The sequence below is a fragment of the Phalacrocorax carbo genome, chromosome 2 (genome assembly GCF_963921805.1).
Source record: "Phalacrocorax carbo chromosome 2, bPhaCar2.1, whole genome shotgun sequence".
In the NCBI taxonomy this organism is placed as follows: Eukaryota; Metazoa; Chordata; class Aves; order Suliformes; family Phalacrocoracidae; genus Phalacrocorax; species Phalacrocorax carbo.
Genome location: NC_087514.1, coordinates 140,338,852 through 140,353,332, shown reverse-complemented (window position 1 = coordinate 140,353,332; position 14,481 = coordinate 140,338,852). Strand labels below are relative to the sequence as shown.

At 42.1% G+C, this 14,481-nt stretch overlaps 1 protein-coding gene across 5 annotated transcripts in view; it reads left to right on the top strand.

Moving 5' to 3' along the window:
• Positions 1–12,052, top strand: part of DYNC1I1 (dynein cytoplasmic 1 intermediate chain 1) — a 199,524-nt gene extending 187,472 nt beyond the window's left edge. For all 5 annotated transcript variants that reach the window (XM_064444581.1, XM_064444578.1, XM_064444577.1 and 2 more), the window contains one exon: positions 11,081–12,052. In XM_064444581.1, coding sequence (XP_064300651.1) covers positions 11,081–11,191 — 111 coding nt within the window. In that variant the 3' untranslated portion in view covers positions 11,192–12,052. The remainder of the gene's footprint in view (positions 1–11,080) is intronic.
• Positions 12,053–14,481: the final 2,429 nt, after the last annotated feature.

Sequence of the window (14,481 nt, the reverse complement as noted above, 5' to 3'; positions counted from 1 at the left end):
TTAAAAAAAAAGAGGTATTACTGAAAAATGTTCATACCTTTAAGTAACAGAGTATGGAGGGGGAAAGTACCAAATACAAAATTTAGTTTAAGCTCAGTTTGTGTGCAGCAATTTGAAAATTTAATTGAAATTCATGGGTTATCACTGTGGTGTTAAAACACTTCTGAAACAAGAGCTGCTTTGTATAATTCATTTTCTTCATGATGCTTCTGTGGTTTCAACCGTCACATCCAGCAGCAGTTTTCATTTTGCGAATCCTTAACTATGTTTTCAATCTTCTTTTACAGTTTGCAAAATGGTTTGTGTTTTGAATATGAAAAAATTTTTAATTTGTGACTTGGAAAGTAATGGTTAAACCTAAAATATCAACTGAGGAGAACTCTGGGCCTTAATGCATCCTATTCAGTGGCTAAAATTCCATATTCAGTGTTTAATTTAAATGTGAAATGTATTCTCCAGTGCCTAAAGTGATGGAAAACTCTATGTCTGAAACTACAAAAAAACCCAAACAAAACAAAAAACCCAAAACAAACAAAAAACCAAACCCTTGCTATTTCATGGATGAGCTTTTGCAGGTAATGGAATGTGTGTCAAATTTCAGGGAAGGTAGCAACTCTCCTGCAAACCAAAATCATTGAGCAGTTCATAAGCTACTTTTGGTGAGAGTCCATTTGCCAACTGGGAGCCAGAAAGCCATGGCAGAAGTCCCTTACAGTTCCCCTTCTGCCAGATTTCCTGGCACGAATGAGTCATGGTGTGGACATGGCCGACTTCGTTTGGAAAGGAGGCAAGCTGAGCTGAAGACACCATGACTTATTTCTTCCCTGAGGCAATAGTCCTTCACTCAGCCGAACTTCCAGGGAGGCATCTTTGCCAGTGCTGAAGCTCTAGTATTTCAAGTAAAAATGATGGTACAGTTCTTCCAGTCAATAGAGTTGATAAAAACCATACATATTGGAAAGAACAATAGGTTGCAGGCTCCTTACCTTCTAGTTTTGATCCACTTGGTATTTTTAGGCTTTCTAGTGCAATGATGAGAGTTTGGTAGAGGAGGAATTCTGCTGATCCCTTAGCTCCAAGCATGAAACGTCCTGAAACTCATACAAAAGATTACAGGAGTTTTCAATGACTTTGAGAAATGGCAGCCAAATCAGGACTGAGATCCCCATGGGAGACGAATGGCAGGCAGCATGCCTCACTGTTTTTCTTAACCTGTAAATTGATGGCATAACAGATGTGGTAGAAAGGTAGGAACTTTGCCGCTCTTTTGAAACAAAATTGTTAGTTCTTCTGAAGCATGACAGATGCCCTTTCTGCTCCCATAGCTGATAAATTATATTAAATCTCATTTGTCTCCAAGCACTTAAAGAGACTAATAGTCTCTGCCAATTAAAGTATCACTTGAAGAGATCTGTAGGAGAGGATCCCCACAACGTGACTGGTGAAAGTGCTCTGGTGTGCTTAAGAACAGGCTATAAGCTTATAGCTTAACAGTTGTGTTTTTAAAATAAGAGGTGATCTAAGGAAACAAAAGTAATCTAAATTTCAACTTTCAATCATCTCTTTCAAGATGACTGGTGATTACTCAATATTTTATCCTCTGTAGTCGATATCAAGTGCAGCATTTTGATACATTAATTGAGGGAAGCATAATCTGTCTGACAGCTTGGACAGTATTCTTTCTGGTTAATTCAGGAGAGCCTGAGCCAGCTCTGGTATTACAGGTGGAACTGTAGCATTGTCTACAACTAAAGATCCTTTCCACTTCCTTGTTTTCTTTTCCATATGCCCTATCAAGTTTTAATCCTTCAGGCTGAAGTTTTCCATAACTGGTGTTTGCTTCCAGCACAGGTTTTGTTGTTTTTTACTTTTTTTTTTTTAAGATTAAAGACAGTATCATAACGCAAAATTAATAACATGCTCAGATTGAGGGACTTAGCCTTAACTCTGACATTTCCTATCTTTGAAGTGTTACAGTCTGCAGTCTTAATGTTCTGTTAACATGCATTTGTGTGTCATGTATGTATAATTTACAGACTACGTTTTAGTCTGTTCTCCTGTTAGACTGCCACCGAGATGACTGCGGCAGACAAAGAGGACTAAGTTTAAAAAAGAATGAATGAGCTTTCAAATGCTTGAGTTCCTATGTAAGCCCTTTATGTAGCGTATCTTTGCACATTATGTATAAATTATTAAAATAACACCATTGTTTGCTTGGTATTCAAAACATAATTTACCATCAACTATGTAACAATTCAGCAGCTACTGTTCTCCTTAGGAGAAAAAGTTGAAGTTTGCTCAAAATTGATTCAGTTTCTGTTTGAGATTAAGCTTTTTTTTTGTTATATAAGCTAGTACTTTGTCTTCTTTTTACTATGGCAGCACTAGTTAAATCAGACCCTGCTGGTGAATTGCAAAGAAATAAATCACAACAGACATTAATCTAGATGAGGGCTAAGTAATTAACTTCATAGAAGGGTGGTGTATACTGTGTCTGTGACACTAGACTGACTGCTGTGCATAGAATAAATGCAGTATTTAGGCTGCCTATGGTATTCCACCCCTTCAATTAAGTAAACAAATATATATAGAGCTACTCTGGAGTGTATCCTTTGTGGTCTAAACACTGTATCTTATTAAAATCATCTGCATGCAGTATGTGGGGTTTGAGTTCCTGCCAGTGGTTTCATCCATTGTTAACAGTGATGCTCGGCTCTCCCAAGAGTTAAATACAGTGGTTCTATAGTTATGTGAAAAGGGTGCTCTTGGTTACTTTGGTGGCCATTTCGTTGCATATTACCTCCCACTTTGTTTCCATCCATGTGTGTGGCATAGGGTGTTGCCTGGAAAAATATAGGCTTTTTCAGGAAAAAAAAAATCCATATAGGTTGAGAAAAATATCAAAGGCGGTATGTAATTGATTCTGGGGGGCAAGGCCAGGGCCAGAATAGGTGCATGCCTGCCTGCTCTATATGTGCGTATCAAGATATTTAATGTTTACATTAATACATGCCATATATACACTTATACATACATATCTACATTTTTACATCTGTTTTCACCTCAATGATAGTGATAAAACATCTGTTGAACTCCAGAAGATAGGATCAGTTCCTTAAAGCGGAACTATAATTCTTGTTTTCACTTACAAGTATTACAATCCTCATTCTGCAAGTGCTCTCTTTTACCCAGAAAATTAGACCAATTGTCAGTTCTACATTTTCAAAAACATCAAGCTGAAGTAGTCATATTTTATCATCGTTAAAAATATTTTTACCTAAAATGTCGTAACTGCATTCAGATGTTAATCCATTGCACAAAGTATTTGCAGCAGATTTCTTTTCAATAGAGCACTTAATTTTAGAGGGTGATATGGACAACATAGGTTGACAAGAATTCTGCTTAGAGAAAATAGCTAAAATGATATTTGCCTGAAGCTACATTTATTTGATGATGCTATTAAATTGAAAGAATATAAAAATGGTGATAAACCACATACACACATAACTTAGTGTGAAGCCTGAGATTTTAGTCATTAAAGTTAGTTTACCAGACTTGCTGTTTTCCACAAACTCAAATTGATCTGAGTATTTTCTAAGCTTTAATTAACTTTGTCTTCAAAGAGTGTTTAACTTGCCCTTCTCAAAAGCTATAATAGCAACAGAGTATTTTAGAGATGAGAGGAACATAAATTTTCATATAATTTTTTCCCTGCTGGATCTGAGATTTTTTTTGCAAATACGGCTGTGTTGAAGCAGAGACAAGTAAACAGGATTGTCTAAAATAAGACCAGCCTTTGCCTCCAAACAGCAGCAAATCCAAATGTGACTAATAAAAGGTGCGTGTTAATCAGAAAGTTTCTGATCTCTAGGAGCATAGTGACTAGCTATAGAAACCCATCAACTTGGATCAGAACAAGGTTTTCTATATACAAAAATAAGAAAGCATTGTACTTCCACGAAACGTGTTTGAATGGGTCACCGGTTTTTGACTCGGGAACCGCTGTCCCCCTTAGAGTGTATCTTGGACCACCATGCAGGCTCGTCTGCAAACGTCTAATTGAAAACAGTGTGTGGCAATACGGTTGCGCGGGCTGGCTGCAGACCACATACTTTGGCAGATCGTTCCAAGTCGTGGTATAACGGTTCATTTTCAGATTCTCCTTTTACACCTGTGTCCATGGGATGTGTGTGTTAGAAGCGATTATAGACTGTTCTGGTTGGAAAAATTCACCCCTTCAGAACAACCCCTCAGTCAGAGACAACGCTGAGTAAGTTCTTCCCACGGCTGTTTTTGCTTTGAGGTGTCTGAACTGTAGGTGAAGATGAAAAAAATAAACATGATTATTAACCTGGTGATTGGGATTGCACAATACTTTCACCAGTGATCAGTGCTGCAGGTTATGAACCAGTGTCTCAGTGACAGCTAGATTGATCCATGAGGTACGGTCATTAAAAGGAGATGCCATAAGTTGAACACGGATGACTGTGCTCCCTTTGAGTCTATGGGACACTGGTTCCTCCAAAGTGGAGGCAGCTGATGCTGAAATTGCATTTTATCTCCTTGTCGGGACAGTCTCTGGCCCTCAGAAGAGAGCTATGCTGGACAAGAGCATGGCAGGATGAAGGCAGGAAGAGTTTGTTAGCTCCCCCTGCAAAGATTTACAGGCTCCAGGGAAGGCGAGGAGCCAGGAATAAAGTGAAATATCCTCAATGAATAATTCATTTGCTGGAAAGTGGTTTTTCAGGGAAACTGAAGCTATACAGAGATTTGGACAAATTGAGCTGAAACGCTTTCAGCCATAAAAGAGATGGATGGGAGGGGAATATACGAAAATCTTGAAATAGGTTGTAATATCTCATTTCAACTTTCTAGATACATTCCTTTAAAAGGCACATTCAGAGTTTGGGAGGTTTTTTTGTCTTAAAATCATTCTTTTTTCCTTTTTTTTTTGCTTTTTTAATAGACCTAACTTAAATGAGCAAATGTTACTAGAAGGTGTTAAATGATCTGAGAATGAAAAGAAATTTCTGCTGATTTGCTTGAGCAAGTCCAGCAGAGAGCTATGAAGATGATCAGGGGACTGGAGCATCTCCCTTATGAGGAAAGGCTGAGAGACCTGGGTTTGTTCAGCCTGGAGAAGGGAAGACTGAGGGGGGATCTCATCAATATGTATAAATATCTGAAGCGTGGGTGTCAAGAGAATGGGGCCAAACTCTTCTCAGTGCTGCCCAACAACAGCACAAGGGCCAATGGGCACAAGTTGGAACACAGGAAGTTCCATCTAAACGTGAGAAAAAGCTTCTTTCCTGTGAGGGTGCCAGAGCAGTGGAACAGGCTGCCCAAGGAGGATTGTGGAGTGTCCTTCCCTGGAGACATTCAAAACCCGCCTGGACACTTTCCTGTGCCCCCTGCTCTGGGTGTCCCTGCTCAAGCAGGGGGGTTGGACAAGATGATCTCCAGAGGTCCCTTCCAGCCTCTGCCATTCTGCGATTCTGTGTCTTCAGGCACTCATTTTTTTGTTGCTTTTCTGCTTGCTTGGGGAGCCCAGCACTAGCTGACACAAATGGCAACATTGAGAGTTGTCTGGTCAGAGCATCTCCTTTTCCTGAGTTCTGTCTTAGAGTTTTAAGAGTAGTAGTGTTCAGTGAAGTTGCTAATAGCACAGTTTCTGGGGAAACCCAGAACATACAGTCTGTGTTTGTAAAATCTGTGGTGATGGGTTGGAAGGTCTGCACACAGAGGAAATCTCTGCTTTGATGAGAAGATTGAGGAGGCTGTTCCTGGTGAAACACATCCATGCTGCTACCTGTGACTAGATGGCCTGGCGACCCTGGGGGGGGCCTCTGTTATTCTTTTACCAGATACACATAAACTGTCTCCTTGGTCAGTACTAGCATCAAGGGGAGCACATGTTTGTGCTTCAGTGCTAGAAAGCTAACAGGTAAATGAAGTGCTCGGCTAGAGTGAGCACTCAGGAAACAGAAAAGCTTCAGAAGGTTCAAAAATCCAAGGGCTCTGTGGTGACACAGTGAGATGCAGTTTTGTCGTGCATTGCATAAATCATAGAGTTGTGACACATCAGCAAAGCAAAGCCAGGTGCTTGTCAGGAAGATCCTGGCAGTCATTTCCTTTGCATCTGGTCATTTTATCCTTTAACTACAGTGGAGAATAGGCACAAGTTGGAACAATTTTACCTTTAAACTGTACAAGCCTCATTGCTTCAAAGTCTGCTGTAACCCCATGACTCTGAAAAATGAACTGGGGCAACCTACTGTAGTTGACCTGTGTGGTCATATATGGATAGACAAATCCCTGCTTTCCAAATCTAGATGTTGTTTAGATTCTCTCCAGTCTTGAAAGCACAGCTAAACACATTATCACCCAAAAAAGAAGAGGGTGAGAATGATACTAGAGACAAGGGGCTTCTAGCTGGCCAGGTTCCAGCAACCTCTAGCAGATGGGAAGGAGAACAAGAGGACAGGAAGATCTCAGCTCCTAATTTACAGTTCGTTTGCTGTTGCATCCCGTCATCTCACTTTCTAGGCCCTTTGTATTCCATTCTGCCCAGCCAAGAGTTCCCTTCCCTTCGTATATGTACATATGGTGGACTGGGGAAGCACAGGCAGGTATAATGTTATCTATCTATAACAGCATAAACTGATAACTGCAACGCCTCATAGGAATAGGCAGAAATCTGTTTAGTGTTACTACCTGGAGGCTGCTCCTGGACTTGCTGAAATTACCAATCCACCTCTCCAGTGCTTAACATCAGTTGTGGCTGCTGCGTGTCAGCCCTCCTGTGCAGCATGCAGCTAGTCACAATCTGGGGGCTCAGCTGAGCTCACTCTGCATGGGCATCTGAAGACTGCTGGCCGGGGGGTGCTGCCCAGGGAGACTTTCCTTCTCCAGCCACATTATTTGTGCTGCACCATTCAGCCAGGAGGAGGGTGCTGGAGAATTATCCTTTCTTATCTAAAATCATAGTAATGGAGGTGGTGGAAAAATTAATTCTGAGAGTTTGCATCATGTAAATCAATTTTTTAATATCAGCAAGAAAAAGTTTGTGAACTAGTTTACATGATAAAATCTTAAATGTGTCTAGTATTTAGTATGTTAGATGTCTTTTTTATTTGTTATATGTTATTGATCGTGTAGGAAGTGCTTACAGATACTCATAGATATTGAGTGCTTTTGGAAGAATATTTTATGAAAGTGAATTGGGGGAGGAGATCTAAAAAGTTGATAGTGCTATCAAGAAAACTGATTTTTTTTTGAGAAATGAGAGACCCCTATTGTCCTGAGTTAAATATTTTCACCCAATTAAAAATGGGTTATCCTAACATCTTGAGACGATGTTTTCCTATACCAAATTCTCACTCCTGCAACCAGCTGAGCACATGCAACTGAAGCAGGTTTATTTGGATGTGTAAACTTGTCGTCACACTTGCAGGTTAGTAGGCTTGCAGCCTGAACTCTTTTGATGTTTTGAAAACTAGACAGAAGACAAAAGTACCCCTCTTGCAACAGCTTAACAGACAAAGTTTGGCCAAAGTCACCACCTTGCTTTGATAATACTTGTTTTCCTCATTAGAATTACTATCTGATGCAACCTAAATGTACCATGGTATTCAAGTTAAAGCAGCGTGAGTAATTCAGCCAATTAATTTGGTGAGGGTAGCGCTTACCTTCCATTGTGAAGTGATCAAAGGAGAACGCTTAATAGCATTTATTCCTTGTTCTACTCCATACCTTAGTGTCAGTTCGTTCAAATAACCTTCTGACTCAAATGTTAATATAAGTTATTATATTAAGTTACTATGCTTTGGTGAACATCTCTACCCTGCATCGACATCATGACTGCTGGAACTCAACACGTGCTGCTTTGTAGTAACTGGAAGTGGACAGAAAAATGGCAAAAACACCAAAAGAGTGAGGAACACCCAGGTAGCTCTATACCTCTGCTCTTCCTTTATGAAGTATCTCCTCGTTTCTTCCACAGAAAAAACTTGTGCAGAGAAGCTGAAAGGGGGATTCCACAGACAGACCCAGGCCTCCAACACTTGTGGGTGTAAGTGTGCCTGGCTGAAGTAACTTGAATGGAAAATGACTGGAAGGGGAGCATTAATTCAGACAAGAATTTGAATTGGAGTTTGTGGATGCTTTTGTTTCTATTTGTGGTCTTTTGCTGTGTAACTGTTGTGGTTCGGTATTCGGGCCTCTACAGAAAGAAGGGGGGGAATAAAAGTCAATTTTTCCCTTGACTCCATTATTGCCAAGGTATCCCTCCACATCCCTGAGGAATGTATATTAGAGAGGTTTATTCTACTAACAGTCTATTAGCAGGATTGGCCCCTTGTTGAAAGCATGATGCAATGTGTGAGATTAAATAAAGTAAAATAAGATGAAGTTCTAAGTAATTAGATTGTGTGTGGGCACTGAATGTTTTCATCTCTGTGCTAAAGGTATTCACTTCTATCATTAATTGTTTTGTGAACTTAGTCATTAAAAACAGCCCAGGTCCTTGCACAGATTTGTGGGGAGACTGTTCAAGTTTGAGATACCAAGTTGTCTTAATAGGCTGGACTTTGACTGTATTTGTCTGTGGCCGTGCTGTGGAGTAAAGGAAATGAAATTATCTCAATATCATAAATATATTTAATTTTTTTCTTCAGAATGACATATTGTCTTCTTCAGCCATTTCGTACAATGTAATGCTATTTAGGACTTCAAAAGACAAGGCGCAATGAGGCTTTGTTAAATTCAATAAGTCCTTTGCCTAGGATATTGTTCCACTTTAATGATTTTACTACTTGAAATAAGTGAGACTCATTTCATGTTTTCATTCAAGAGTTTGATAAATGATAGTGCCAGACACATCACAAGAAATAAAATCTTTTAGGACACAAGCAATAGTAACAGGGAAGTCGCTACAGCTGGTTTGGTTGCATCTGCGATAGAAGGATCTCAGCGCTGTCCCTTAACTTACTACACAGTAGCCTGTATAGGTCTGTGGCTGTGATCAGTCCTGTGCTACAGGTACTTGTGTGTTGGTGCGCTGACCTCCATTCTGGTGTTGCATTTCCTTCTGCTGAAGATTTTTGAAAGAACAGAGCTGTCTTTCAGATAAAGGCCATAACAGATCCACGTCTGTGCGTGCGAGTGTGAGAGACAGCTGTCTCAAATGATGTAATCTTGTAACCCAGGTCTCCATTCCTGGGAAAAGTAAAGGAGGAAAATGCAAAAAGTGGAAGAGGAAGAAGGGAAAACCCAGAGAGTGCAGCGATGCCTATTATTGAGAGCTGAGGTAGCTTTCACACAGATTGCATTTCTCAGTCTGTAGCCTCAGTAAATGCTGAACTGTGTTTCAACAGGCAAAAAAACAAACCTGTCGTACACCAGCCCTTCATAAAGAAACTAAGTCATTGATATACTCACTACAAGTGCAAAGTTTTAAAACACATGCTGGTTTTCCCCAAAATATTGGATGTAGAAGCAAAGCTAGATACAAAATAGTTCAAAAACTTTGCCACCAGTGAGATATGGAGGCGATATTCCGATCCAGCATTGCAAATTCCTGTCCATATGATTAACACTGAACTTGCAGCAGTGTATGCGGAGCTTTTACATGTGGTTAATGTTTGGCATATAAGCTCTTTCCTCAGCTGGGCTTGCTAGTTCATGTAGCAGATCCTTTTCTTAGTCTTCAGTTCTATGTATCACTGTTGGAAGCAAGGAGAGGAGAATAAATTGGCTGTATTCCAGTACAGCCTCTGTGCACCTATAATCTGCTAGTGCCAAATGGATGTAGTTAACCAGCCATCTGCTTTGGTGGTGGTTTAAAAGAAGTGAGTCGGTACAGATTGGATATTGGGTATCACAAGCTGGATTAGCTAAGGTCATATCCATTCTTCAGTCTAAAGGCATCCATCTGCTAAGGTGGGCAGCAGTTTCTTCTATGCCCTGTAGCTTCCAAACAGTTGCCTTCTTCAGTACCAAGCACTGCGTAATACCTTGAAACAGTTATTTTTTCATATTATATTCAGGACGTGGCCACGGGGTTTAAGAGGACAATAAAAGTGTGCATGGTTCATCTGGATGCTTTTTGCTGTTTTCTGGAATTTGAGTTAATGAAACAAAGTTCAAGAAAACTGCTTGCCTTTTTTTTTTTTTTTTTTCTTTTTTTTTTTGTTTAGTTATCTCAATCCCAGCCTGCATTATCTTCCAGAAATTGCAGTGTTGGATCCAGCTGGAAATTACTGCAGTATTATTTTGCCATAGCACTAAAGTGTTTTGTCTGGAAGTTTAGCTATTTAGATTACACATCCCTCTTGAAGCCTAATGTTCGAGAGCTCTTCATTAGAAACATCAATGGTATTAAATGGAAATGGATCTGGCATGATGATATAAAAAATCAGACCCGTAATGCAGTATCCAGTTGGTATAACATTTCCACTATAATGCATTTCTTGTAATTATGAATTCCTTAACATAGAGGAGGGTAACTAAAATAACACGATATATTTATTTTACTATTAAGAGCTTTAATGAACTTCAGGAAAATAGTTTCAATACAGTGTTGTAAAAGCTCGGTTACCTTGCGCACATTGACCTCGGTCCTGCAAACAATTACACTTAGGCACAGCCTCGCTGACTTCAAATGGCCAGCTCACGTGTGTAAAGTTAAACATACGTGTATATACTTGTAGAGATCAAGGCCTCGTCTTAGTTTGGAAAATCTGGAATATTTTAACCAAGGGGTAGATTTTGCAGCAACTCTCCAGCAAGAAACTTTTCCTTAAAATCAAGTAGAAAAAGCTTTTTTTCCTCTGCCGCTGACTGTAAAAGCTCCTTCGAGCTGGTACTGAATAGGAGGCTGCCAGATTTGTCCTGGGAACTCGGCAGCGCTTTACCAAACCCACGGCGGGTTGGCGAGGGCCATGCCTCGGTCCTTCACCGTGCACAGCCGCACTGACTGTGACAGGAGCTCTGCTCAAAGGAGGGGCCTCGATTTCAGGCCAGAGAGATAACCGGTCTCCCCCCCGGCGCTCTCTTCATTCCCTGTCGGTTTCTCCCCCAGCTGGCTGTTCCGCACAACGACGAATGGACCCGCTTCGCTCGGACCCTGGTGGAAATCCGCGCCAACCGCGCAGACAGCGAAGAGGAAGGGGCGGTGGAGCTGTCGGCCTAGAGGAAGAGAAGGAGCAGCGCCCGCCGTCGCCAGAACAGCAGCTTTCCCCCGCTGAGTACGCCGGTGTTCAGTGTCAGAGTCAGTCTTGCTGTGGCTTTTGATGCCAGTGTACGTGCCAGTATAGCTCAAAGCATTCCATATTAATCACGCTGCTTTACACGAGGCTGAAAATATCCAGAGCATTTTCATACTTTATATTTCTGTCTGAAAAGTAAGAAAGAAGAGACAAATCAACCCTTTATGGGTTTAGTTGTTGCCTTTTAACTACTTAGTAGCTGCATTTAATAGCTAGGAACCCCTGGTTAAACTTGTGCTCACATTGCCCTTCTGGCATAGTCCTATTAAATCCATATGAAGCCAGATATGATTATGTGCAGATGTGGTGTGCTTCACTGTATGGGACTGGGCCAAAGACTTTAGATGTGGTGTTTCACATGGTGACTTACATTATGAATGGATGTACTATACGAAAGTTGCTGCTCCTTATTTATTGCGGTGTGCTGCATGGAACGTATTTATTTGAAAGCATTAAAATAAACGATCCTAAAGCATGTGCATAATGAGAGAACTGCATTGTCTGTGTGCTGCTGTAGAGGTTACATTAAAGTCCACATAACAATTACAGTACATCAGTTGTGCTTAAGATGTAAGATCTATAAAGGTTGGCTTGAGTGGATGGAATGAGTTTCCTTTCCCTTTTTTTTTTTCGTTTAAGATGCCTATTATTTCTAGGCACTTTAACTATATTTCAAATACAGTTGGTCACTGATACTTGTCATGCAAGTTAACACTAACAGTCTGACAAAGGGTTGTGGTTCCCGAGTATGACACTAGTATTGCCAATAAAATGTATCAAGCCTGTTCTGTCACAGTGTGGTTAATCTCTCCTTGCCAGCGGTGCTCAGCGTGTTCATTACCGGTCACTGGCGAGGCGCTGGGAAAATGTGACTGCCCGGACTCGCGGAACGCTCATGCAGCTGCTATGTAAATAGATACCTTCGGCTACGGGGCCTGGCCCGTAATGGACTTGCATGCATCAAATCCTGCTACAAATTTTACACGAGCAGACACTAGTCCATGTCAGCTTCTAGGCTTGATTTATTTTCATTTTTCTGCTCCGTCCCTAGCTGTGCATGCTTACGTGCCCACACGTGCACACACAGAGCGGCGCCATGCTGCCTTATGCACTAAAAGAAAAGGAACGGGAAAGACAAGGCCTCCTCAAGCTGTCTTGAGATAGGCTGGGAGAAGGGACAAGGGAATATTCTTTACGACAAACTCTTGTGGCTTGAGCAAAGAAATAGGGTGCAGACTGATCTCATTGAGGGCTGTGTCCCAGAGGGACGTTGGTGAATGCTGACCTTGGTGGTGAGGCTGCTGGTTACAGTTGCATCACATTATGCTGAGCCAGAGCACGGCTCTGACGCCTGGGTTTGACAGTGGTTCACACTCACTTGGGCAGGCAGGTGAACCATTGCAGCAATTGAAAGTCAGACGGCAACAAAGGTTTTGTACGTAAGTTTGCAGGGAACCATGGCTCATCTTTGGGCCGTCGTGTTGAGGAATATATCGTCTAGTGCTCTTCAGAGCTATGGTCAAGGCCAGAACCACTGGGAAGTCTCTGCACTGCTAAAAGCCAGAGCAGGCTAAGAAAAGGAATCCTTTGGAGAAGCTGGATTTCCCTTATCCTCTAGGTGGTTAGAAGTAGCTCCAGTGAGAAAGCATGGGCTAGTTTCTTCTTGGTGGAACCTGAAGATATGTCCCAGTGCCAGTGGACACACGACCTGAAGCTACCTCCCAGTGGCCATGGAAGCGTCCTGCCCATTGGGCTGTGGTAAGCGGTGTCTTACCCCAGATGAACAAGTTCACAGAGCACAGATACATCTGTCGTTGGTCTGGTGGCTCTGGGAGCGTGGAGCCACACATCAGGGAGCCTTGTGTTCCTGCTGCTCCCCGGGTACTCTGGGAGCTGTCCTGAAGAACCACTGTAGCACTCGCAGCACTTTTGTAGCTTAAAGGTGAATGCTAATGAACAACCAGGTGAGACACCTGTAAAGCAGCGGTTTAGATTTCATCTCTGCGTTGTTTTTCCCCAGTTGCTCCGGTTTCCTTTCAGAGAAGCATACGCAAGTGTTGTGTGTATGTGTGGGCAAAGCAGATGTGGTGCAAATTGGAAGGGGGGAGGCACGCTTTGGCCATTAGTGGGTCACAAGATTAGGAACACATGCACACACAGATATACAGCAAGCAAGTGCTGTCACTGGGGAGAAGAGGTGGGTAGCTCGCAACCCTTCAGCCCCGTATGGTAAATGCACATCTGAAAGTGTGGGGACGCTGTGCGAGAGTATGCTGTGCTGTAAAGGGAAGGGTTTTAATCGATGTTGTCTCCCATTCATCATAACCAGTGCAGTGAAACCGGTTGGCAAATTTGCTTCCACCTTTTCCATATTACCGTTCAGGTTTTGGAACCTAAAGCGGGGGGGCTGCATGTTCACCTTCCGAGTTCTCCCTACATTATGGCATTAATAGCTTGCAAAATGGTTTTAAGAGCAGCCTCAGAAGACCTTCAGCATTTGCTGTTGTGTGCAAATGAATACGACCAAAGTCCCTCTTTTTATTTTTCTCTCTTTTTTGAGTGGGGTTCAGCGGTACACAGAGGGAACAAGGAAAGGATCCAGATTTCCACAGAAATGACAAGGTTTGTATATAGAGAGCAACAACATGAAGGGCCATTACACGCAGCTGAAGCAGATGGAAGAGCACCCAACAAGAGGCATTTACTCCCCTTCTGCTGGTCATGACTGCCATGAGGTGGAGTTTCTCTTGCTGCCCTGCCAGGAATCTCCAACAGGTTTTTTTTGTTTGTTTGATTTTCCTACTGCTAAACAAATAGCTCCACCTTACTGGCTTTCCAAAAGAGCCTGTATGACAAGATGTTCCTCAGAATCTGCCTGGTAGGGAAATAACATCTGTTGGAGGGACAACGCAGCAGGGCATAAGCAATCCACGAGGTTCCTGGAATGTGTTGCTGAAAACTTCCTTCTCCAAGTGACAGAGGAGCCAACAAGGAGAGGTGCTATGCTGGACCTTGTTCTCACCAACAAGGCGTGGCTGGTGGGGAATGTGAAGCTCAAGGGCAGCCTTGGCTGCAGTGACCGTGAAATGGTGGCGTTCAAGATCCTTAGGGCACCAAGGAGGGTGCACAGCAAGCTCACTACCCTGGACTATAGGAGAGCAGACTTTGGCCTCTTCAGGGATCTGGTCGGTAGAGTACCATGGGATAGAGCCCT